Source organism: Meriones unguiculatus, chromosome 3 (genome assembly GCF_030254825.1).
Source record: "Meriones unguiculatus strain TT.TT164.6M chromosome 3, Bangor_MerUng_6.1, whole genome shotgun sequence".
NCBI classification, from domain to species: domain Eukaryota; kingdom Metazoa; phylum Chordata; class Mammalia; order Rodentia; family Muridae; genus Meriones; species Meriones unguiculatus.
The window spans coordinates 3,713,634-3,736,555 of NC_083351.1; the positions used below are offsets into that span (position 1 = coordinate 3,713,634).

General features: G+C 58.0%; 2 protein-coding genes across 3 annotated transcripts; one reads left to right on the forward strand and one right to left on the reverse strand.

The window, feature by feature from the left end:
- The first annotated feature begins 7,552 nt into the window (after nucleotides 1-7,552).
- Nucleotides 7,553-8,854, forward strand: Hes3 (hes family bHLH transcription factor 3). The gene is made up of 3 exons (XM_021644237.2): nucleotides 7,553-7,738; nucleotides 7,819-7,900; nucleotides 8,338-8,854. Exons 1-3 carry the CDS (start codon nucleotides 7,658-7,660, stop codon nucleotides 8,700-8,702), a joined length of 528 nt encoding a protein of 175 aa, XP_021499912.2. The 5' UTR covers nucleotides 7,553-7,657; the 3' UTR covers nucleotides 8,703-8,854.
- A 1,399-nt stretch (nucleotides 8,855-10,253) lies between these two features.
- Nucleotides 10,254-21,229, reverse strand: Gpr153 (G protein-coupled receptor 153). 2 transcript variants are annotated; one of them, XM_021644267.2, is made up of 6 exons: nucleotides 20,748-21,229; nucleotides 16,397-16,864; nucleotides 15,617-16,046; nucleotides 13,666-13,858; nucleotides 13,091-13,275; nucleotides 10,254-12,704 (listed from the first exon to the last, which is right to left on the reverse strand). In XM_021644267.2, exons 2-6 carry the CDS (start codon nucleotides 16,750-16,752, stop codon nucleotides 12,042-12,044), a joined length of 1,827 nt encoding a protein of 608 aa, XP_021499942.1. In that variant the 5' UTR covers nucleotides 16,753-16,864; nucleotides 20,748-21,229; the 3' UTR covers nucleotides 10,254-12,041. The 2 variants fall into 2 exon arrangements, with proteins under 2 accessions (XP_021499942.1, XP_021499941.1); XM_021644266.2 differs by having other exon boundaries at nucleotides 10,254-12,773.
- Nucleotides 21,230-22,922: the final 1,693 nt, after the last annotated feature.

Genomic DNA, 22,922 nt, shown 5'->3' on the forward strand with positions numbered 1-22,922 from the left:
GCCATCCTTGCTTGATTTGGGGAAGAAGCGTGGGAGAAGGATTGAAATCTATCAGCGAATACTTTTAGGTGGCAACATTTTGGACGATTTTTATTGACCCATAAAGATGTTAATGTTAAAATCAGAAATTCTCACCTTTTAAAAAAGATTTATTTATTTACTTTATGTATATGAGCGCTCTATCTGCGTGCACATCTGCACACCAGAAGGGGGCATCAGATCTCATTATAGATGGTTGTGAGCCAGCATGTGGTTGCTGGGAATTGAACCCAGGAGCTCTGGAATAGCAGTCAGTGCTCTTAGCCGCTGAGCCATCTCTCCAGCCCCAGCCTTCACTTTTTATCATTTTAACTGTATATAGTATTTCCACATATTCATGAGGATCAACACAACGTAGGTGCGACAGGGCTGGAATCCCATTCAGAGATCCACCTGCCTCTGCCTCCCTAGTGCTGACATGGAAGGCACGGGCTACACACCCAGTCCTGTTTGGCTTTTGAGACAGTGTATCCTCTGTAGCGAACTCTAGATACCCGGAAGATGCTCGGGGACTTACACTCCTGCAGCCTCTCCCTTCCTGAAGGCTGGAACTGCTGGTGTGAGCTATGACTCCAGGTTTTATCTGGTGCTAGGGTTCGAACTGAGGGCTTCTTGTATGACAGGTAAGCAGTCCGTGGATTGTGGAGTTGGTTTGATTTCAGTCCAGAAGAGAGGCCCTGGGGTGAGAGGGCTGCAGCATAGAAGGGTGCATGAAAGACCTTAGGATCTGGCAAGTACTGAAAATGAGGACACCACTGAAGGACCAAGAGTTGATGCTGGATTTAAAATCGGAGGCAGGAAGGAACACACCTAAGCTAATCCTGGCAGGAGCCCTGATGTGTGGGCATGAGGATGGAGACCCTGGGCTGTTATCCCAGGCTCCAGGACCCTGCATCCTGTCTTGGTGGCCGTAGACAGGTGACTTCTGTTGAGCTTGTCTTCCTGTAAAATGGAATCCTAATTTCACTGTCTTAGACTGACACTTACCTGCTGTCCTACTTGACCACAACCATCACGTTGGCACAGCCTAGAGTCATCTGAAAAGAGAGGCTTTGACAGGGAGTTGCACCATCAGGTTGGTCTGTAGGCATGCCTAAGAGGTGTCATCTTGGTTATTAATTAGTGTGGGAGGATCCACTGTGGGCGGCACCGTTCCTTGGTGAGTATTCCTGGGCTGTACGAGGAAGCTGAGCGTGGGCAAGGAAGCAAGTCACAGAGCAGCATCCTCCGTGGCTTCTGCTGAGCTCTTGTTTGAGCTCTGACCCTGAGTTCTCCCAGTGACAGCCGTGACCTGGAAGAAGGGTGCAAGAATAATCTGTAAAGCCCTGCACCGTGTTGAAATCGTGCGTGGGAGACATTAAAGTGGGGTGATGGGAACTAGAAACAGATCTAGTGGTTCGTGACGGAATCACAGCAACACACACACGAAGTAAGGCATTCTAGTCTCCTTTCTGTTGCTGTGACAAAATGCTGACCAAAGGGAACTTGAGAAGGGAAAGGTTCATGGCTTGACAGTTCCACGGCATGGCCCACTGAGAGGAGCCAGGGCAGGAACCAAGAAGAAACGCTGCTTTCTGGCTGGCTCACCTGCTCACACTTAGGTAGCGTTCTTCAGCCCAGCATCACCTGTCTGAGGTTTGATGCCCCCCACCCCCACCAGACATGTCCAGTTTGATTTAGGCAAGTCCTCATTTGGGCTGTGTCAATGTGACACTAAAAGCTAAGCAGGACATAAAGGTGACAGCTTCAGTGCCATACTAGAAGGAGACCTGGGCTGAGAGCAGCAGTTAAGGCTGCTTCCTCAGACTCAGGTCCTCTTCCCTGCACCAGGACACGTCAGAGCCGCTAGAGGGTGCCTGTTGCCCTTCACTTCAAGGAAGCTCTTGGCTGTGAGGCACAAAACCCTCTCTGGCGGAAGCCCCTTCTCAGGCCCTGAGCTTTTGATCTCCACCCTTAGGTACCTAGCAGAGCATAACTGACTCACAGTTGGGAGAACTCATCAACTCCATCCTCTGCCTGTCACCTCCCCTGAGGCTCCTGTCCTTCTTCAGCCCTGCCCTAGAGGTGGGAGGAAGGAAAAGATGTGCCCTGCCAGGTGGGGCTACACCCCAGGGAATTGGAACTTTGAGGGATTGCTGGATCACTCAGGACCCAGAGCTCAGTGCAGTGACAAAGGAGAAGGGCAACAGGCAAATCTATACACATCTGGCCATGTGTATACCCAGAGAAACAGTCACACAGAAAGCACATGTACCCAAGAAAACAGTTTCAGAGAGTGCCTATAGCCAGAGAAGCAACCACACATCCAGAGTGAATATAACCCAAGATACAGTCACATTTGGAGAGTGCATATACTCAGAGGAATAGTCACACACACAGAGACAGTACACACCCACACAAAGAGCATGTGGACCCAAGGAAATAGTTGTACACAGAGAGTACATATACCCAGAGGAACCCATGTTCTCTCACACAGACACATAGAGCCAGGAAAACAGTCACGCAGAGGGATACACCTAGATGGGCAGGGAAGCACAGGCTTTTCCCACAGGAGAGGAAAGCAGTCTGATAAACGGAAGCACTGTGCACACAGAGGAGATGACAGATCTACAGAATAGCAAGAAAGAATGGGGGAAATGCCCAGTTCTGGGATGTACTGCTTGCCTTTTCTTGAAAATAAGCATTTGAATGTGTTTTGTTCTGAGAACTTCCAGGCAAGTACAAAAGGAGCTCTCTCTCAAGCTGTAGGGTCCCTCTGCAGCCCATGCCCCTCCCATCCTTAGATGCCACCACCACGGTGGCTAAAGCAGCTAAAGCAGCTTTCCTGCCTGGGCCCAGCTGGAACGTGCTCTTGTTTAAAGTGTAAAGAAACTGAAGCAAAGAAGCTGACTGAGACTGCATTATTGGAACAGCAAAGTCTTCCTCTGTGTGAAGGCTAGGAGCCACGTATCGATCATATACATGAACACACATGTAGGTAGCTACAGGAAGTTGCAAGTATTTTGTGGTTTGACCGGAAGTGGGGCAGGTTGTTTTTTATACCTGGGCATATTGTTTTTGCTGGTGGAACAGAATGGTCAGGCTGGGGCCAAGCAATTCCTCATGTCTAGTGGTGATTGCCCTGTACAGCTTGACTGAGTGCCTCATGACATGAGGCAGTTACCAACACTAAAATCACTTAACATTTCCAAATTAAACCACAGGTTGAGGTGAAATCAGGTTCCAGTCTTTTTTTTTTTTTTTTAAGTCTTCTATTTATTATTTTTAAGTGTGTGTGTGTGCGTGCACACACACACACACTCGAGTGTAGATGTCAGTGGAGCCCAGAGGCCAGTTGAACCCCCCTGAGGCTGGGGCCACAGGTGGTTATGAGCCATCTTCTGCAAGAACAGTATGTACTCTTAAGCACCGAGGCATCTCTCCAGTCCCCAGGGTTTTGTTTCTGAAGCAGTGTGGTTTTACTGAACAAGCAAGATCATGAAGAGGAGAGCAGAGCAAGCCCAACCCGGTACAGGGATGCACGGATGAGACAGGCTTCACACAGGCTCATAAGCAAGCACACGCAACATTCCCAGGATGAAAGCTGGCTCCTGTTATTTCATCCAAAAGCTGGAAGCTCGCATCCTGTTCTTCAGTGATGGATGGATGCCAGATCAGCCATTTGCAGAAAGCTGCTTCCCCCCTGCAGCTCCTGGTTATTCAAGGCCTCAGGCCTATCCAGAGTGCACATGGAAGCTGTGAGGCGGTGGGGAGGAGTCTGGGTCTCTGCTGGAGACAGCCCCAGTCTTCCAAAAGAAAGTTTTCTCTCCTCAGGCTCAAGGAATGAAAGCACCTCTTTCCAGTCTAGGAAATGACTCGAGATTTATGCGCACATCAGGCCACGGTGCAGAAGTCATATGTGCACAAAAGGCCCGGGTAAATATTTAAAGATTAGAGCCAGCTCCAGGGAGACACAAAAGGCCAGGACAAAGAGGGTCTCTCTGAATTCCCTCTTCTGAGCGGGTCACTGTTGATGCACTCACTGAAGCCCCAGCCTTTGTCCCCTGAAGGGCCCTTGGCTGCTGGGCTATTTCAAGTCTCAAGACAGCTAAAGAGAGTTAAACAATTGTAGCCTCTCCAACCCCATCTGGAGACAATCAGTGGAGTCATTTCAGGGCCTTTGCTGGGTCTTGATAGTTAATTACACACAGCAATCACTTACTCCCACTTTGAGACACGTGCAGAGGGAACAGGCTTCTTCCAGTTACCGCCAGTGCCCACAGCAGTCTGGCCGGGCTTGTCCCTCAGCCCTGGTTTAAAGCTGGCAGTGAGAAGAAAGGGCCTCTCATCCAGGACCCAGTGCTGGCGCCTGGGACTGGAGGTGGGACTTTGGTTGGGGGCTTCAAAACCCTTCCCCACTTTGTTTCCAGACCTGTGTGTGCTTTTTGGAATGGGAAAGGCACAAAGGCATTGGGCCCCTCAGATTCCTCAGTGTGAGAGAGGGTGGGAGTGCTGGTGGGTTGAGGGCCCTCTGGGAACCTAAAAGGAACTTTTCTCCTTGAGTGAGCAAAGGGGGCCTGGGTTTCCCCTGCTCTTCCTGGGTCTGTGCTGCTTTCCAGGTGTCTCGGGACCCCGAGTGCTAAAGATGGAAAGGCAGTTGGTGACCCACATCCCGTTTACATAAGCAGGTTTCTAAGTTGGTCATAACCTTCCGAGCAGTCCAAAAGCGAGAACTTTGCTCAGAGAACACGCGAGCAGGAGCCTCTGGGAAAGCTCTCTCTCCCGGGTGGGTGTGCCTGCCAGTGCAAGTCAGACGTCTGTCCCTCGTGGGCAGATGGAACACCAGCCCTCAGCCTGCATCTCTTAATAACCGCCATCTTTTCCAGTGGCCTTGCTGCAAGCAAAGGTCTGGCCTTAACTCAGTGGGAGAAGCGCTGCCTAGAGGAAGACCCTGTAAGGAAAGCCCCTGTAGTGGAAGAAAGAGGGCTGTTTCACGGGGTCCCTCCTGGTCATGATCTCACACGACCCTCAGCCGCAGGAGAGGGCACTGGGAGGTGTTTTGTGGCGATGGAGGAAGGAACAGGAGAGAAGTCCGCCCAGGTGGAGAGACCCTGCCCACGGACTGCCCCGGAGAGAGTGGCAGCGGGAGGGTGCTGCAGCGGAGCGCAGACTTGAATAATGGATCCTAGCAGAGCGCAACCGCTGAGAATCCGGTCCCGGCCGCGTGGCGGGCCTCGCTTCCCCCAGCCAAAGCAGAACATTGAGAATTAGCTCATTTTGTGGTCAATTTCCCACTACCTAAGAAACACTTAGCCACCCACGTGAACGGCCCCACCCAGTGCAGCCGCGATCCCTGGGCACTGAGGGTACTGGGGTGCGGGTGGGGGCGAGAGCGCAGGACTTTATAGTGACCCTAAATCTGGAGAGGGGGCGGGCCCAGTGCCTGGCGCCCCGTAGTGCGCCGGAGAGTGGTGCACAGAACCATTGGTTTGCTAATGCACCGGACTGAAAGGCGCGGGCAGCAGTTTCTGGGGAAGTATTGTAATTACAAGACAAATTGCCCCGCTGCTAGAAGGGTGGAGGGGACCCGCTGAGGTGAGGCGCGCGCCCGGCCTCCCTACAGATGTGCGGCAGCTGGAAGCCCGTGCGCCGCGGGGCGCCGGGAGTTTGGCCCGGAGAAGGCGGACGCGGGCGCCGCTTTGTGCGACCAGCACAATGCCCTTAACACTCGGCTGCTCCCTTTGTGCGCAGCCTCCCGCCCGCCGGCCCCGCGGCGCCTTTGTACCGCACCGCCACCGCCCTAAGCCGTAGCTAACTCGCTTGGAGGCTTTCAGGGCCCCGCTAGCCCTGGAGCTTTAAAGCTACCCGGCGCGTGCCAGCGTTCGCCTCTAGGCTTCAGCCCTATCACCAGCCCAGGGTCCAAACCCACCCGGACCTGGCCCAGCCTCCTTAAGGCGGGAGGCCCGAGAACGTTCCAGAGTTTTGGAGTTGTGGTCGCTTCTGCCTGGGCGTGAAAGGGGGAGGGCGGGGCTCGATTCTCCACGTGGCTTGGCGCTTAGGAGTGCATCGACGAGGCAGTCAATGCCCAGAGGGAAGCAGAGTGGAGGGGGTCAGAAAGGTGCCCGGTCTGGGAGGCATCTTGACCTAGCAATATCCTCTGGAGGCCTCAGAGAGGCCCCCTCCCTCCCATTATTTGGCCACAGAGAATGCTGTACTACTTGGGCCTCTTCCCATGGCCTCACAGGCATTATCAGGAATGCCAGTTCAGTCTGGCCCCCAAACTAAGCCCGTGAGAGTGTAAGAAAATGAGTTATCTAGGTTTCAACCCAAGAGTTCCCTGAAGGTCAGCCTTCTTGTCAGTCACAGTCAGACTTCCCCGGTCCCATGGGAGTGGTGTGGGGGTATTGCAGCCCTGCTCTGGAGCCCAGCCTATCCTGCAGAGCCTTCTTTGCTGGACTTCCTGTGTCCCCACAACGTGAAAATGGAAAGGTGTACTGAGACCTACAGTGTAGTCTGGTCTTTCTCTTTTTCTGAGACATGGTTTCTCTGTATAGCCCCGGCTGTCCTGGAATTCGTTTTAAAACCAGAGACCTGCCTGCCTCTGCCTCCTGAGTTCTGAAATTAAAGGTATGTGCCAACACACCTGGCTCCGTTGTTTTCTCTTCAGAGACTGGTCCTTTATCAAAGTGACAAGCCTGGAAGGCCAGGACTGGGGGTGGGGTGGTCTGCGTCCCGGTGCTGCAGTCAGTGCAACAGCTTCCTGGGTCCTTGGAAGGAGGAGGCCTGTTGAGGTCCTGAAGGCGGGCTGCACGCTTTAATGGGACACGTGTTACCGCGTGGCCCCCACAGGCCTTGCTTGCAACTGGCTTTGAGCAACCACAGGCAGAAAATTGCTACATTGTCCTGACATTAGGACGCCTAATTCAGCGTCTCAGTGTGGCCAGAGCGTGAAGGGAGCAGAAAATCATCACTGGCCAGCCAGCACGCCTTGCCTCGGCATCTTTATCAGGCCTCAGGATAGCCAGGGCTCCATCATCGTCATTTAGGGTGGCCTGCGGCTCACAAAGCTCCCTGCTATACAGTGGGCCACCAGAAGAATGCTGGACGAATGTTGGATGAGGCAGAAGAGCTTGCAGGACTTGGCAGAGACAGCAGTGAGGTTCAGAATCTCCAGTAGCTGGCCCAACAGTGCCTAGGGGCCATCGGCTTGGGAGGTCTTCAGAAGGGAGTACTGGTGATTCAAGGGGAAAAAAACTAAAGAGGAAAGGAGTCATTGGGGAAGCAGGAAAGCCAGAGGCAGCCTGGGCACTTGAAGGGAAGGGACAGGAAAATGTCTCCCCTGCATCCCCTTTGTGTCCCTCCCCCTCTGAGCATTTCCAGTTCCTAGAGCCTCATTGACATGTAAACGAGCTACCCTATAAAGGCAGCACAGCCCACTGCCTGTGCGGACGTCACGACATGGGCACTGAGCCCACATCCAGGGGCAGCCCCAGTGGCCCAGCCAGCAGCTTCCGCAAGGTCTGATGTCCGGAAGGGTGTGGGGTGAGAGCCTGGGGTGAGTTGGAGGGGTTGCAGGTCTGGGAAGCTAGGGCCTTCTCTCTAAAACCTACCCGCTGACCCACAGATCGCCAAGCCTCTCATGGAAAAGAAGCGCCGGGCACGCATCAACATGTCATTGGAGCAGCTGAAGTCTCTCCTGGAGAGACACTACTCCCATCAGGTAAGACAGGAGAGGAGGAGAGTCATTGGCCCACCCCTTCCCCAGCCGCCTGGTAAGAGCATCTTTCTATGGCTTGGCAGATACGGAAACGAAAGCTGGAGAAAGCTGACATCTTGGAGCTGAGTGTCAAGTACATGAAAAGCCTCCAGAATTCATTGCAAGGTAGCGAAGTAAGGGCTTGAAGATCTACAGTGTGACACTGAGAGGGACATGTGAGAGCTGGCCATGGGGGCTTGGGGCTGGGAATAGCATCGTTTGCCAGTGAACCCAGTCTTTGGGAAGCTGAGGCAGGAGGATGGAGAGTTGGAGAGCAGTCTGCTCTACAAAGGGATATCCTAGGATGGTGATGGGGTATGGGTAGAGAGGAGAGCTGAGGTGGACAGCCAGGTGAGGGGTGTCCACCACCTAGCTGCGGTGGATGTGGGCAAGAGCAGCTAAGGCCTGTCTGGCGGGAGGGGGGGCGGGAGGTTGGTGGTGCAGCCAGAGGGCGAGTATAGATTTGCCCCACTGAGGAGATGATGTTTCTTGTTGTCTTTATGCTTCTCTCCCTTCTTTCCTCCTCTCTTCTTCTCCCTCCTCTCCTCCCTTCCTTCTTCCAGGACTCTGGCCAGTACCCACTGGGGTGGACTACCCGCCTGGCTTCGGAGGTGGCTTGCCCGGCGTGAGCCAGAGGCTTCGGCATGGGGCTGACGGTAGCGGCCTGCGCTGCCCCCTGGTGCTGGAGCGGAGGGCGGGCAGCACCACGGACAGCGCCAGCCCGCAGGCCGCCTCTGTTCTCAGCCCCTGCCTCCCGGCGGTCTGGGCCTCTGCTCCCGCCGCTAGTGGCTCCCAGGCCCCGCTGTCCCCGCTCCCGCTCCCTGGAGGTCTCCCTGAGTCCTCTACCGGCGTTTCGGCACCACAACCAGCGCCAAGCTGCCGGGCCGAGAGCCCGAGACCCGGGTTTCGCGTGTGGCGGCCCTGGTGAGGCCTAGGCAAGCATTTAGACGCAATCCCTCACCCCTGCCCCCATCACCCCGCCGTCTAGTCTGGGGACACAGGAACTATGTTTGGTGCGCCCATAGTGACTGCAGGGGCCTGGAGGGGCTGTAGGAAAATCCACTTGCGGAGCCGCTCGCGCCAGAGTCTGCAGGTCTAGGTGAATCCATCCTCTCCAGCCCCACCCACTCCAGCCCAACCAGCCCTCCCCCTCCGGCTTCCAGGGAAGCTGGGAGGGGCCGGGTAGGCTGTGCTCCTTTCCCAGGGACCCGCGTCTGGCAGTCCGCCCCTGCCCCCTCTCTGCTGCTGCGTCACGGTGGGAAGGTCGCGGTCGCCAGCGGCGCAGAGCGGACCCCTCGCAGCGAGGAGAATCGCTGCCCCGCCCTGGCCCATTCAACCAGCCAGGGGCGCTCAGTTCCCACCGGCACAAAGCGCGCTGGGCCCCGCCCCTTCAGAGAGGGGCTCCCATCCTACCCCCACCCAAGACCCTCTCACTACCATCGCAGCCCACCGCCCCCTCTGCACCGGCCCACCCTGCCGGCGCGCTCTCGGAGGCCCTCCCTGCGCGGATACCTGCAGCTGCGCGACGCTGGCTCCGCCCCTAAGGTCCATCGCGTGCCGGGACGTCGCGCCTCGCCCCAACCCCGGCTCTACCCATCTCTGCGCCGCACCGCTGAGGGCCGCGCATTTTGTGTTCTGCAAAGACCGGCACCTGAGACCACGGAGTGCCTCCTGAGCCCTAGACTCGAGCTCAGCGCCACTAGTTACTACGGGCTGCGACCGCGGTGGGGAGAGAAAATGGCTTTTCGCTCCCGGCTCCGGTCGTGAACCAGCCTGGAGCCCAGTTCGAAATCTCAGCACCTGCTAGTACCAACGTACAATTACGAATAAACGCTGGGCGTGAGTACAGAGCTGAGACATGAGTTCACCGCAAATGTCAACTACCTAAGGGGTTCTTCCAAGTTTGGGGCGACTCTTACCCTGCGGGTAAACACGGCCGTCTACTCAGGAGTCTCTGCAACTTGGCTATCCCGCCCTAACCCGCCCCACACCGCAGGCTCTCTGGACGAGGGAGCAAGGGCGAGCGCAGAGGTTCCAGCTGTGCCCTTTAGCCGGGTGCGAGAAAAGCCAATGGGGTTTTTTTCTCTGCCACCGCCAGGTGGCGGCCTCTCAGCGAACCCAGACCGAGCAGTCTGAATTCCAGGGCCATCCAGAGTGGCGCCGAGGCCGGTATCGCAAAGGGCACACCAGTGCCTGTTCAGAGTCAAGTTCACAGCGGTCAAACCATGGCCCCAACAGCAGGCGCCAGGCTGCCACCGTGACAGAGGATCGTGGGCTTTCGGGCCCACCTCCTGCTTCCTACTCTTGCGGCCCCCGGCCCGCCTCATTGGCCAGGGGGGGCTGCAGCATCTACTTGGAGAAATGGTTAGGTCTGTGGAGCCTCACTGGCCGAGGCTCCAGGCTCTAGGTGGAGAGAGATTTGGGGAGCAGCTGGCTGGCCCCGCGAAAACAGGCTTCTGTGAAAACAGCCTCAGAAGGCTCTGTGCAAACCATGTGGAAAGGTTTATTGAGTCCTGTACAGAAAAGAAATGCTGTTTTTTTGTTTTGTTTTGTTCAAAAAACAAACGAAAGACTACAAACGAATCCCTGACTGTGGGCTGGGCTGTGGAATGCAGATAGCTCGCTCACCAGTAACCCCAGGGTCAAGGTCCTTACAGGTGTCAGCAAAGGGAGGCTGAACAGGTGTGGGGAAGAGCCCCAGATGCCTAGCGTCCTCTGCCTGGGGGTTGCCCTTAAGGGTTTGTAAAAAGTAGGAGTGACTTAGGGGCGTATGTCCCCATTACAAGTATTGCCGTTGAATACAAAATACAGAGTGAAAACCCAAGGTGATAAATTGACCCTTTGAGGCGGGTGAGGGAGACAGTGGCTAGCTGGTGGCCTCTGCACCCCCCCCCCCATAACATCAGTCCCTGAAGGCACAGCAGCAAACGGCCAGAGGCAGCTTCTCCCAAGTCCAAAGATGGAGCAAAGTCCCCTGCTTCCCTGTTCTACAGTGGTTTATCGTTCACTTAACCCACAGCCAGGGACTGCAGAGGCCCCCAAGGCCCAGGAGAGGGCCAGCCCTAGCTGGGCTTGGAACTCTGTCGGGAGAGGCAGAGGGGCTGGGCCTGGCCATGAAGAACAGGCCACAGGCTGACTGTGCTGGCCTTGAGACTATCACACAGGGCCTGCTGTGTGGCAGCACTAGCCCTCCAACCCTCAGCTCCCAGCCCTGAGAGGCTCTTCTGGGGATACCTGTGTCCCTGGCACAGCCCAGACCCGGAAAGGGCTCTACCCAGGAAAGAGAGAGCAAAGCCCTTCTTTGCAGTGGTGGTGGGGTGCAGGACATCTTTTCCAGGGACTTTGCCTGTGTGGGTAGGAGGCAAAGCTGGAGATGGACACCCAGACATGGAAGCCCTCTTCCGTTTGCTTTTTGCCCTACGCCGGGGACCCACAGCCGTCACAGCGGGATCACAGGGGGCCGACATAGTGGGAGGCAGGCAATACGGTGGAATCTCCAGCCTGGAGCACTAATGGGGGTCCAGGTGGCTGTTACACCATGGTATTGTGCTTTAGCTAAAGTGGGGCGAGACTCCAAGAGGGCAAAGGTCACTGACATCTGGGGGCCACTTGCTGAAGGCTGACCCTAACAAAGGGCCTTGTACTACCTCTCATACCTGGTCCATTCAAGTGCTAGGGCACACAGACCAGGAGTGCTCTCAAACAGCCCTGAGAGATGTATCTGGTCATCCACTCATCGGAGATGGGGAAACTGAGGCAGGTCACAGGGAAGCCTGCTCAACGCAACTTGTCTGGGCTCCCAAGATGCCCTGTGCTTGCACGCTACACACACACCCTCGAGGTGAGGCAGTCTCTGTGTGAAGAACCGCGAATGAGGGCAGTGGCTTCCGGCTTAAGCTTCCCCCACAAGGGATTTGTCCTTTGTCGTGGTGGTCGGGTCTCGGGGTTTCCGACCGCCCAGTCAAGTCTCAGAGGGGCTGGTGGCTGTGTGCCAAACGTGCAGAGGCCACTCCCTACACAGGCAAAGCCTGCCCCTTCCTGGGGGACGGCCTGGCCCGCAGCAAGTCTCTGTCCGGTGCAGCCATCCAGGGTGGCCGTCGCCCCTCCGGGCGGTATCAGAAGGAAGGAACTGTAAGGGGGCGCACAGTCCACCACCCATTCACGCCGCGGGTGGGCGGCGCTCGTCCGCGCGCCTAACACGCGGTGGCGTCTTTGATGCTGTGCGTCGTCCTTCTGCGTGGCGTCTCCGGGGAGGACCTGGAGGGTCCTAGGACGCAGAGCCCAGCGAGTCCGAGTGCAGCGTGACGTAGCCCGAGGACTCGGAGGGCGAGCTCAGAAAGCTGCTGGTGCTGCCGCAGCCCGCCGCCTGCAGGCCGCCGGGCTCGCCCCACGACACGCTCAGGCCGGTCTGCAGCGTGCCCGCATGCGCGCGCGCGGCCCGGCGTCCGTGGCTGCGCTGCACACGGCCGCCAGGGGGCGTCGGGACCTCACCCGGCTCCGGGCCGTCGTGGGCAGCGGGGAAGGGCCGCGCTGGGGCGGGCACGCGACGCAGAGCCTGCGGCTCCCGCTCGAAGGCGGTCAGCCCGAAGGAGTCCGGCAGCAGCGAGACCGAGGCGGAGCGGGCGCCGGGCCCGGCGCGGCGACGCGGGCTGCCAGGAGGCGAGTCGTGGGTGTGACGCGGGCCACCGTCTAGGGACGAGGGCTGCAGGGACAGCAGGCTCTCGGCCGAGCGACGGCGCGGCCGGAATGGGGGCGCATCCTCGGCAAAAGCCAGCAGGCTCCCGCGCCGCCGGTCGGGCCCCGCGGGCAGCATTAGGTGTGCCAGGGCTGCCAAGTCCTCGCCAGAGCTCCATCGTGGCAGGAAGGTGGGCAGCGGCACTGCCGCCCACACGTCGGCATCATCGTGGGAGAACCGCCGGGTGGGCGGGACCTGTGAGCATCCGGCCGGGCTGAAACAGGGCTGCCCTCCTGGAAACCCGCACTGATGCCTCCCCTTGCCCTGCAGAGCAGTGTGTGGGTCAGGGACCAGGGACCCCAGATTTGAAGCTGTGAGATATGGGGCAAGTGACAACCTCTCTGAACCTCAATTTGGTTGAAGCTTGAGTTGGTTGGCGAGAAGGCTCACGGGAAGGCTCACAGCATAGACATCAATAGACCCCACTTCACGGGCACGGGGAACATGGGCCCGCCCTCATGGGTTGTTTTTGTGTGAGTGTGTGAGAGAGACAGTCCGACAGACAGACAGACAGACAGACACGGATATTGAGACTGCAGCCCACCGGACTCATGAGGCTCCTGTGCTCTGCGCCAACCTACCTGCAGATACTGCATCCGGTCCTCCTGCAATGGCCGCAGAGGACAGAGCTGGGGTAAGCCCCCCTCCAGGGCAGACAGCTCATACTTGGCCATCCGGTCCAGAGCCAGGAAGTCACCTCCATAGCTGTAGTCAAGGGAGCGCTCCAACGCCAGGTCGGGGGAGAGGCTGCCATCTAGGCTGGTCTCTGCGGGACAGGAGAGAAGCACAGGATACAGAAGGCTTCCTGGAAGGCTTCAAGGAGCCTCACAAGGGACTAGTTTTCAGAAAAGGGCGGGCAAGGGTTCCAAGTTCAAATCCCAGCCACGGCACTCTTGGGAGGCTCACATACTGAGCTCATGTGAGGTTCAGGGTGGGAACTCCTGGGACTAAACACCCACGGGCTGACAGCTCCTGGCACACAGCACAAGTCAGCCCGTGTTACCATCTTCGTGTTGCCACAGGGACTAGCTGGTGTTGGAGAACAGGGTCACCTGAGCACCCTGTGGGGAGTATACCAAATTACCTATTTTCAGCCGACACCCCCCAGTCCCCAGTGAGCTCACCAGGCGCCGTCCTCTCTAGGGGCCACCCTTACCATTGTCTGAGTCCTCGTCGTTGGCCATCAGGGCCATGCACTTCTCCCAGACTGCCCTGAGGTCTGCCCGGTAGCGATCACAGGTCCAGAGGAACAGGGGCAGCAGCAGGGCCTGGGTCACGGAGCACCAGAGGACACAGAGCACCATCCAGGGTGCTGAGGCATCCGCCCGCAGGCTGCTGAAGCTTACCACCTGTGGGCACAGGGCTGGGCCTGACCCACAGGGCCCCCAACCCCCCCCACCCCCCAGCCACACCCCCCCAGCCACACTGGCCCCATCTGTATGGCAGAGCCCTACAGTAAAGAAGGACTGGAAAGTGGTGGAGAGGCCCAGGCGAGGAAGGGGCCAGCTGAGTTTCCGGCTCAGCTGTGTGTGCCATTTCCACAGTGTTTGGGCAGCAGCCTAGCGGGTGCCCATGGGTAACATGCCATGAGTTACTGCCACTTGCTTCCAAAGGACAGAGGAGGAGAAACAGGCCTAGAGCCTGCACTTCTCTGTTACTGCCATATCTTTCTGGGCCAATAGCCTCCTGACCTTTGCCCCTACACACAAGCTCAGAGCTCAGAGGAGACCCAGCAGTCAAAGGGTCCAACCAGGTGGCCTTTAGGGCCCTTCCCAGGGTCCCCTCGTCTGCTTGGAAAGTGTTTAATGATGCCACAACAGAGTAAAATGGGCGTGTCGCGTCTGTTCTGCAATCTGTGTGTGATCCTTGGGAGCTGCTGAGTCTCTCTGGGGCCCTGTTTCTTCATCTCTGAAATGGGCTAGCAACACACACACTACGGAAGGTGAGAATTCTTTTTTTAGGATTTTTTTATAGACTCATCTTTAAGCATCTGTTTTGCCAGCATGCATGTCCGTGCGCCACGCGCCTGCCTGTACAGATGGTCGTGAGCCACCATGTGGAACTCTGCTACAATAGCCAGTGTTTTTAGCTACCGAGCCATCCTTCCAGCCCTAAGGTGGGCTGGAGAGATGGCTCAGAGGTTAAACTACAACGTGGCTCGCAGCCATCTGTAGTGAGATCTGGTGCCCTCTTCTGGCATGCAGGCGCACATGCAGGCAGAACATTCTATAAATTATAAATACTTAAAGAGAATTCCTGACATTCTTTACAGCAAACAGTGGGCTCCATCCGTAGCACCCACTTCCCAGCTCTGAGAAAATGCTGGAGCGGACCCCTCCATCCCTCTAAGTACTTCCTGCTTCTCAGGGCCGTTTCTTTGCTCCTTCCATTGGCACCAGGCCTCACTGTAGATGAGTACACTAGGGTGGGAGGGTACAGGGCTGCTGGGGGCAGGGGGGAAGGGTGAGCCCAGGATGCAGTCCAAGAGGTTGTCGACTCTGAAGCTGCCCGTGATCCCCGCACCCCTCTGGGGCTGTGTCCTGAGGTGACCCCAGGGACGCAACCTTCCTGCCTGTGTGGGTAGGCTGGCTCAGGCCTGGGCTCTTGCCTCTCCAGACCTTCTCTGGCAGGAGCTGCTTACTGGGACCAGACTTCAGCCTGGCCCCCAGTGACCAGAAGTGTCCACTGTCGACTCCACTGCACTGTGGGTTGCAAGGCCTTCTAATGAGCCTTTAATTCGACCTTCACAGGTTAGGGACCTGCCCTATGCCAGTCCAGTGTCCCCTACCTATCTGACGCATCCTGGGACCTGGGTAGGGGAAGGCAGTGGCACTGCTTATCAGAAAGGGGCCTTAGGTGAGGGGAGGAAGTGCCTTTGTAGTGCGACAGAAGGGTCCTAGCTGACAAGGGTTCAAGTCTCATCACATCCACCCTGACTCTGGGAGAGTCATGTATCTCTCTGAACTCTGCTTTCCAAATCTGTGAAATGGGAGTGATAATTCAAAGCTGGGAAGTCAGGCCTGAGGTTTCAGCACCTGACGCCCAGTCCCCAGGCTGTCCTAGAGGCCACCTCCCTGACGGGCTCCCCACCCGTCGACCTCACCCACCAGCACAGGGAAGCCCATGAGGCAGTCATAGATGACCACGATGGTGGCCACCAGGCCCGTGATCTGCAGCGAGGTTTTGGCGGGCTCCGAGCCGTCAATGGAGGAGCGACGCTTGCCCTGTGCATCCTCCACCACGATGGTGGGCACGGTGAAGGCGCGGCGGTTGGCCCGGCGCCCGACCTGCGTGGCCAGTGTCTGGAAGAGGGCAATGGCCGTGCAGACCACACCCATGGCCACGCTGCCTCCCACCAGCAGCAAGAAGCAGACGCCGAAGCCCAGGCCGATCTCGGCCACGATGAAGCGGCAGCCATGGGTGTAGAAACGCTCGCTCGTGTCGTGCCAGCCGACGGCAGGGAGGGCTGACAGGATGAAGGACACCATCCAGATGCCCATCACTGTGTGCACCGCCTGCTTCTTGGCGTTGCTCAGCCTGGCACAGAGCAGGGCAGGATAGAGAACCCTGGCGTTACTCACAGGCCTCTGAGGGATCACGGAGGGCCCTGACCACCCCTCCCCCACTGGCCCTGTAGTCTCCACCCAGCCAACATGACAGGGCCTTGTTCCTCACTCAAGAGCCTTTCATGCACCTGTCCCAGGCACTTCTGTGCTGAGTGGCACGCCAACCCGCAGGCCCCCAGACTATGCCAGCCTGACTCAATCTTCTTGCCCGTCCTGGCAGCGCACAACTGTGCAGGAGCCCTGGTATACCCCGACGCACCAGGCATGTCTCTGCATCAAGCACAGGCCCTCCCTAAGGATGCCAGGCCGCCCCGAGCTCACCGGTAGTTGACTGGCCATCGGACCATCCACATGCGGTGGTAGGATATGGAGGTGACAGAGAAGCAGGTGGCCAGAGTGAGCGTGTAGAAGGTAGACACGAAGACCTTACAGAGGCCCTCATTCCACTCATAGTCGGGACGCTGCCTCCGCAGCTGCACCACAGCGTACGTGGCAATGGGCACCGCCACGTTGAGCATGTGGGTGGCTGCCAGTGTGCAAAGCAAGAACTCCAGAGGCTTCCACTTCTTCTGCTTGGCGCCCACACTGAGGATGCCCCAGGCGTTGGCCAGCAACGACAAGCCTCCGCATGCCAGCCAGCCTACAGCACTGCCAGGCAGCCGGCGCTCCTCACTCATGGTGCAGCCTGGAGCTGGGGAGTGGCCGTGGCATCCTCCTCAGAGCCAGGCCTCCTTGCAGTGCAGCAGCCCTCACATGTGGGGGCCCGGTGATGCCAGGGACCACAAGCAGCTGCAGAGGAAGCAGTGGGTGCTCAGTGAGAACCACCGTGATGACAGCGCTCGGGTGGGAGACGCAGGAAGAGTCCCCGTGTGCATTACCCTGAGCCCTGGTCACAGCAGGCAGTTGTCTCTCGAGAATCCCATTTCTCACTGGTCAGGAGACCCAAGGAATGGTATACAGGGGTGCCGAGTACATGCACCTGTCCTCATTTCTACTCACTCCTATCTACACACTCCTGATCAAGGCGTAGAGTATGAGATTCCTTTTTAAAATTCTCTTTACGATTTATTTTATGTAGGTATGTGTTCATATGGGTGCAGGTAGCTCTGGAGTCCAGAAGAGGGAGCCAGATCCCCTGGAACTGGAGTTACAGACATTTGTGAGCCATGTGATGGGGCTGCTGGGAACTGAACCCAGGTCCTCTGGAAGAGCAGCAGGCGTTCTTAACTGCTGAGCACCTCTCCAGCCTAGAATCTGAGCTTTCTTCCAAGCCACCTGCTCACTTAGAGTCTTGGGCCAGGCTGGGCCCAAATGGACCCTCTCTTTGGATTTATTTATTTTATATCATATGTATGAGTGTCTTGCTTGTATACCACATGTGTTCCAGGACAGGAGAGGGTGTTTGGTCCCCTGGAACTGGAGTTACAGATGGCTGTGAGCCAGCGTGTGGGTGCTGGGAACTGAACCTGGGTCCTTTGCAAGAACAGAAAAGTGCTTTTAACCACTTAGCCATCCCTCCATCCGCAGTCTGAGTTTTTAAGGGACGGGGTCTCACTATGCAACCCTGGCTAGCCTGGAACTTGTATGTAAACCAGGCCAAATCTGAACTAGCAGTGATCCTCCTGAGCCTGAATCCTAAGTGTCAGGTTTACAAGCATGTGCCACCACGTGTGCCTTGCTCACTCGAGACAGCCCAAGGCTGGTCTTGAACCCCTGATCCTCCGTAGTCTCTGGAGTGCTGGGAATTCAGGTGACTCAGGTGGACACTTGCCATGCATGTCCTGGTCGCCTAGCCAGCCTTCTCACCATCACGTGTTCCAAAATCCCCACACAGACACGCCAGCCACTTTGACCTCCATCTATCCCAGCATCTATCCCAGCCCCCGCTCCATACCTCCCTTTGCCTTCTCTGGTCCCCCAAGTGACCTGCGACACAGAAATGAGCTGGCCACCACTCTCACACACACACCCCCAGGAGTGGGTACACAGGCTCTCACAGTGGGCCTCTTCGAAGGGCCTGGCACAGCAGGGACAGTGACCAGAGCTGCCGTACCCTGGCTGTAGGGCAGGGGCAAGGTGCTCACGCAGGGAAGTTAGGCTGCTTCTGTGGGAAGCTAGGTGGGCGGCCATTTCTCAAGCCCAGGGCCCGGGCAGTGCACTGGGTGCCAGGAGGTAAGGGTGAGCACCGCGTTCTGGGCCTGGCTCTCACCCACAGGATGCCATGGACTAGAGTCAGCCTGGAGATGCCCGAGACCTTGACTGCAGAGAAACGGCCAGTCGCCTTCAGATGGGAGTGAGGTCAGAGGATCCTGGGCAGGAGGTTAAACACGAGGGGAGGCACCTGCCCTGCTAGTGGGCTGTGTGGCCATTCCTCCCGCCCCTCCCTCTTCCGGTCTGTCAGGTCTCCCCGGCTGCCCACCTGGAGCTCGGCACCTTGGAGCAGGCAGCACGGGAAGGCTACCTGCAACCCTCTTAGCTGCACCACCCAGAACCCAGCACACACCCAGCCCCTGCCCCTCCCCGGTGCCTCCAGCTGGGGCAGATGGGGAGCTGCAGCAGCCCTAGCCAAGCCTCCCAGCTCTCCAGCCTGGAAAGCGGAGCCTCGCTCTGGCCCTGTCTATCAGTCCTCTTCTTTAAAAATTAAAAATTGTTCTGAGACAAGGTTACTCTGTGTACCCTTGCTGTACTGGAGCTCACTACGTAGCTCTGCCTGCCTCTGTCTCCCGAGGGCTGGGATTAAAGGTATGCGCCGCTACACCCAGCCCTTGTCTATACGGTTCTTCAGTATCCTGTGGATCCCTCTGGTTCACTCTGGTGTGCCTGCCCCAGGCCTGCTCAGACCCTAACCCCAAAGAGGGCTCCGCTGTGGACACAGTGTCCTTTAACACCCTCTTGGGCAGAAGTCTGCTGCAGGCAGAGCAATTTCTGCCCAAATATCTATTAGGTCACTGCTTGCAGAAAACAGTGGGAGCCTGTCCGGGTACACCCTCCACCACACCTTCTGGGTCTGGCCAGCCTTCTTGGCTGCAGACTGGAGCTCACAAGGTGAAGAAGAAAGAATGCTGTGGACTTGACTCAGGAAGCTGGAGTCCAGCCCCAGCTGCCTGCACCTTTCCCGACACCCTGCACCTCAGTTTTCTAATTCTAAAATCAGACACAAAGTGCCTTTCTTGAAAAGAGTTGATGTGCTCTGCCAGGCAAAGTGCTTAGAGTGGAGCCAGATCCACACTCAGCAGACAGCACTTCCTAGGTTAAAGGGTTTGCATGGAATAGAGCCAAGCCTGGGACCCTTACCCAGGCGTCAGTTGGGTGGGGTGCCAGTGGGTAAGGGAGGGAGGCACACGTCTCCCAGCGTGTTATAATGAGCAGTACTGCTGCCATCTCCATTAGAGAGAGGCATTTCGGTGGAGGCAGAACGATTAAGTCTCCTGCCAACATCTTTATGTACCCAAGCCAAAATTCAAACTTCACTCATCAAACACCAAAGTCTTGGTCTCTCAAACCCTTCTAAAGTGTTCCAAACAAGGTCTGTCTGAGCTGTCCATCCCTGCAGGATAGAGCCTAACTTTGGCAACAAGGTGGCCTCCAAGCTGAGGGCGGCTAAGAAGAAAGTACCAGGGCAGGCCATGCTGGGGCCCAGCAATCCTGGAGGCTGTATTCTGGGAAGGGAGGAATGTTCTGCAGTGTTGGCGGGGGGTGGGGTGGGGTGTGGATATCAGATCTGTTGATACCCACAGATCTGGAGCAGCAGTCACTGGGGCCGGACCCCATTGGGTTCCACCGGGATTTGGCTGCTCTAGCCAGCAAGCTCCGGTATGGGATTCCAAGCACCTCGACATTTCCAGGAGGATGCTTCCCACCTCCATATTAGGAATCTCACAACTCGCCCTCCCCAAGGCAGGGCACAAGACAGGTAGGGCAATCTAAAGACCCACCCAGGCCTTGAAGCCTCCTCCCTCCCCAGGGTCTGCGGGCAGGGCCGGGTCGTGACGTCACAACCCTGGGCCAATGAGGTCGCACAGCCCCAGGGCTGTATTGCGCAACAAAGAGAACCCAGAACTTGAAAGGATTCCCCGGGCTCGGGCTGCGCCCACCAGTCTCCGAGGAGCCTACGCTGCGTGATTTCGCCTACAGGCTGGCCTTTGGTGTGCGAAAAGGTCTCCAAAGGCCCAGCTGGATGGCGGCCCAGGACACAGCCCTTGACACCCCATTTATAGGTCTCCATCTCCCGGGGCTCGGTTCGTTCCTTTACCCACCCCTAAAAGGCGCACCCCTGCCGGCCTGGCCTTGTGGGTCTTCCAGTTCCCAGCCCCGAGGGTGCGTCCAAAGAACGGCCTGGGGGGCCAGCTTAGGGGTGGGACTGTGCCTCAACCCATACCCTCAGTTTGCGCTGGGCATGGGGCCCTGAGACCCACAAAGTAGCCACTCGTGCCCCAGCGAGCCACCCAGGACTGCGCTGCCAGGCCTGGGAGCAGAAGAGAGCCGAGGGAGAGGCGGCTCGGAGAAGTTACCCTGAAGGTCCCCAAGTTGGTGATGAAGGGGCGTTCCGGCCCTAAAGACTGCCCACAGCCACTCCGACGGACCCCGCATCCCACCAGGTGCTCGTAGCAGCTCCTAGTCCTCCCACCCGGATTTTCCCTTCGGTACCCAGGGCCGGGGCGGTGGCGCTCACCCGGCATTTGGGCGCCAGAGGCTCCGGCTCGCTGCTCCCGCCTCCGGCTCCGGCTGCGATTCCCGCGCCCCGGCACTGAGCGCCCGCTGCCAGGGGCCGCGGGGCTGGCTGGCGGCGGAGCGGCCCGCGGACCCGGGCATCCTGGCTGTGGAGGCTGCGATGGCCAGAGCGCTGTGCTGCGCTCGGCCCTGCCGCCCTCCCTCCCTGGGCGCCGCCTCCGCCGCGGCCGCGCTCGGCTCCCGCCGCTTGGCTGGCTGCGCTCGGGCGGCCGGGGGCGGGGGGCGGACCAGGGCGCATGCCTCTGCCGGGGCCTCCGCGCCGCCCCCTGGCCGTGCCCCGCCTTCCCGGCCGCGTCCTACTGGCCCCCCACTCACCGCAGCCACGTAGCCCCAGCAGCCGCAGTGAAGCCCCTTGGAGCAAGCGACGGGACCCGCCCACACCGGGGCCCTTCGGGTCTGGGTCTCTCGGGCCTCTGCCTCTAACCTGCTTGGAGTGGGGGGGCGGGGCTCGCAAGCCAGAGAAAGAGGAACTTAACGCGTGGGGAGAGGACACAGGACAGGGGATATGGGGAGTCAGGGAAGGAAGCCACGTCAGAGGTTAGCATCCTTGAGGACGAGGGATAGGAAGCTCGCGCCGGAGGTCTTAGCGGCTTCTAGGAATCAAATAGTTGCTGGGTCAGGAATCAGTAGCAGGAGGCAGGGTTGGGCCATCCAAAGGTTCCGATTTCCTGTCCCAGCGCCTTGTGCTTTGGGGGAAGTGTATGCACCTCGGGGCTGCAGGGTGACTGGTTCTCCCCATGGAGAAAACCAGCCTTATACCCTCTGAGGCTCTGATCAACCAAGGGAATTGATAGAAACCTGAATCCTGGCTCTCCTCGCCTCCGGGAGGCCACCTTCTGCTAACATTTCTAGTGGGCACAGGTTTGGCACCACTACACCCCCCTCCCTGCTCCTATGTGGAGCAGAGAGAAGCCCTTCAGACCTCCCTGGTCAGAAAGAGTGGAGGTGACATCCTAGACCCCACCCAGCAGGCACAGTGGCAGTCCTCTAGGCCACTGAGGGTTGTGTGGCACCTAGAAGCGGACTCTTCCTTGCAAACCAAGAGCTGCCTGGTCGTCTTCAGGCTCCCCTCACTTTGTAGCTCGCCTTCTGTATGTACCTCACGGGCCAGGCTTCTTAATAAAGGGTTCTCCACACCAAGATGGCAGGCCCTGGATACAGTGTGTGCCTTCCCACACTCCCCAGGGTTTCTGGGGTGGTCAGGGATTTCAAGAGAGCCCCTTGTGGAGAGGCCAGTGCCCATCCAGGCAGCCCTGGTTATAGATTGCCAGCAGAGGGCGGTTGTAATCATGTGTGCCTCGGGGAGCCCGGGCCCAGATCCTGCTTAGGAGGCAATGGCTGGGTCTGGGTGCACAAGTCTTAGCAGTTTGTCTTTCTGCTGGCTGCTGGCCTCATCACTGCATCAAGGGTGCCTTGTGGACCTCTAGGTTGTTAAGGGGCCTGGGGCACAGGCAGAGTTGATGTGGTTGCATGTGGGAGAGCTGGTCCCCTCTCCTACTTCCAGGCAGGAAGTGATCCCGTCTTCTGGGACCCAGGCCGAGACAGATTCCGAAGCCGAAGCTCTTGGCGGGTGTTTCTGCACATCTGGAGCTGGGTTCTTCCTCCAGGGGCCTCAGGGAACTGTGTGATCAGCTGCAGCTGTTGGCAGGACAGTTTGCCTTCTCTGTTCGGTGGGACAGATGCTTGGACTTCAGGGACAAACCTGGACGCCACCTCTGGCTGGTGGGCAGGGGGTGGAACCCTGGCCCTGGAGAGGCCTTGATGGCTTATTTGTGCCCCACCCTCCTACCCAAGGCAGCTGGGCCAAGGACACGCAAAAGCACATCCCAATGTCTGCAACCCCCACACCCTGCTGCAAACACAGCATGGGTGCATGCGCACTTAGCACACCCATACGGTAAAGGACACTCCGCTCCACACCGGGATACACACAGCAGCACTGGATGCTTATGCACTTAGCCCACACAAACGGTAAAGGACACACTCCACTCTACGCCCCTACCTGCAGGTACACAGCCACACTGGCCCATCAAAACACGGCCTCCCTAGAGCCCCTGCCTGAACAGCGGGGCATCTTCCGGCAGGCCTCCTCCCAGCCAGCGTGGCGTCTGGCCCT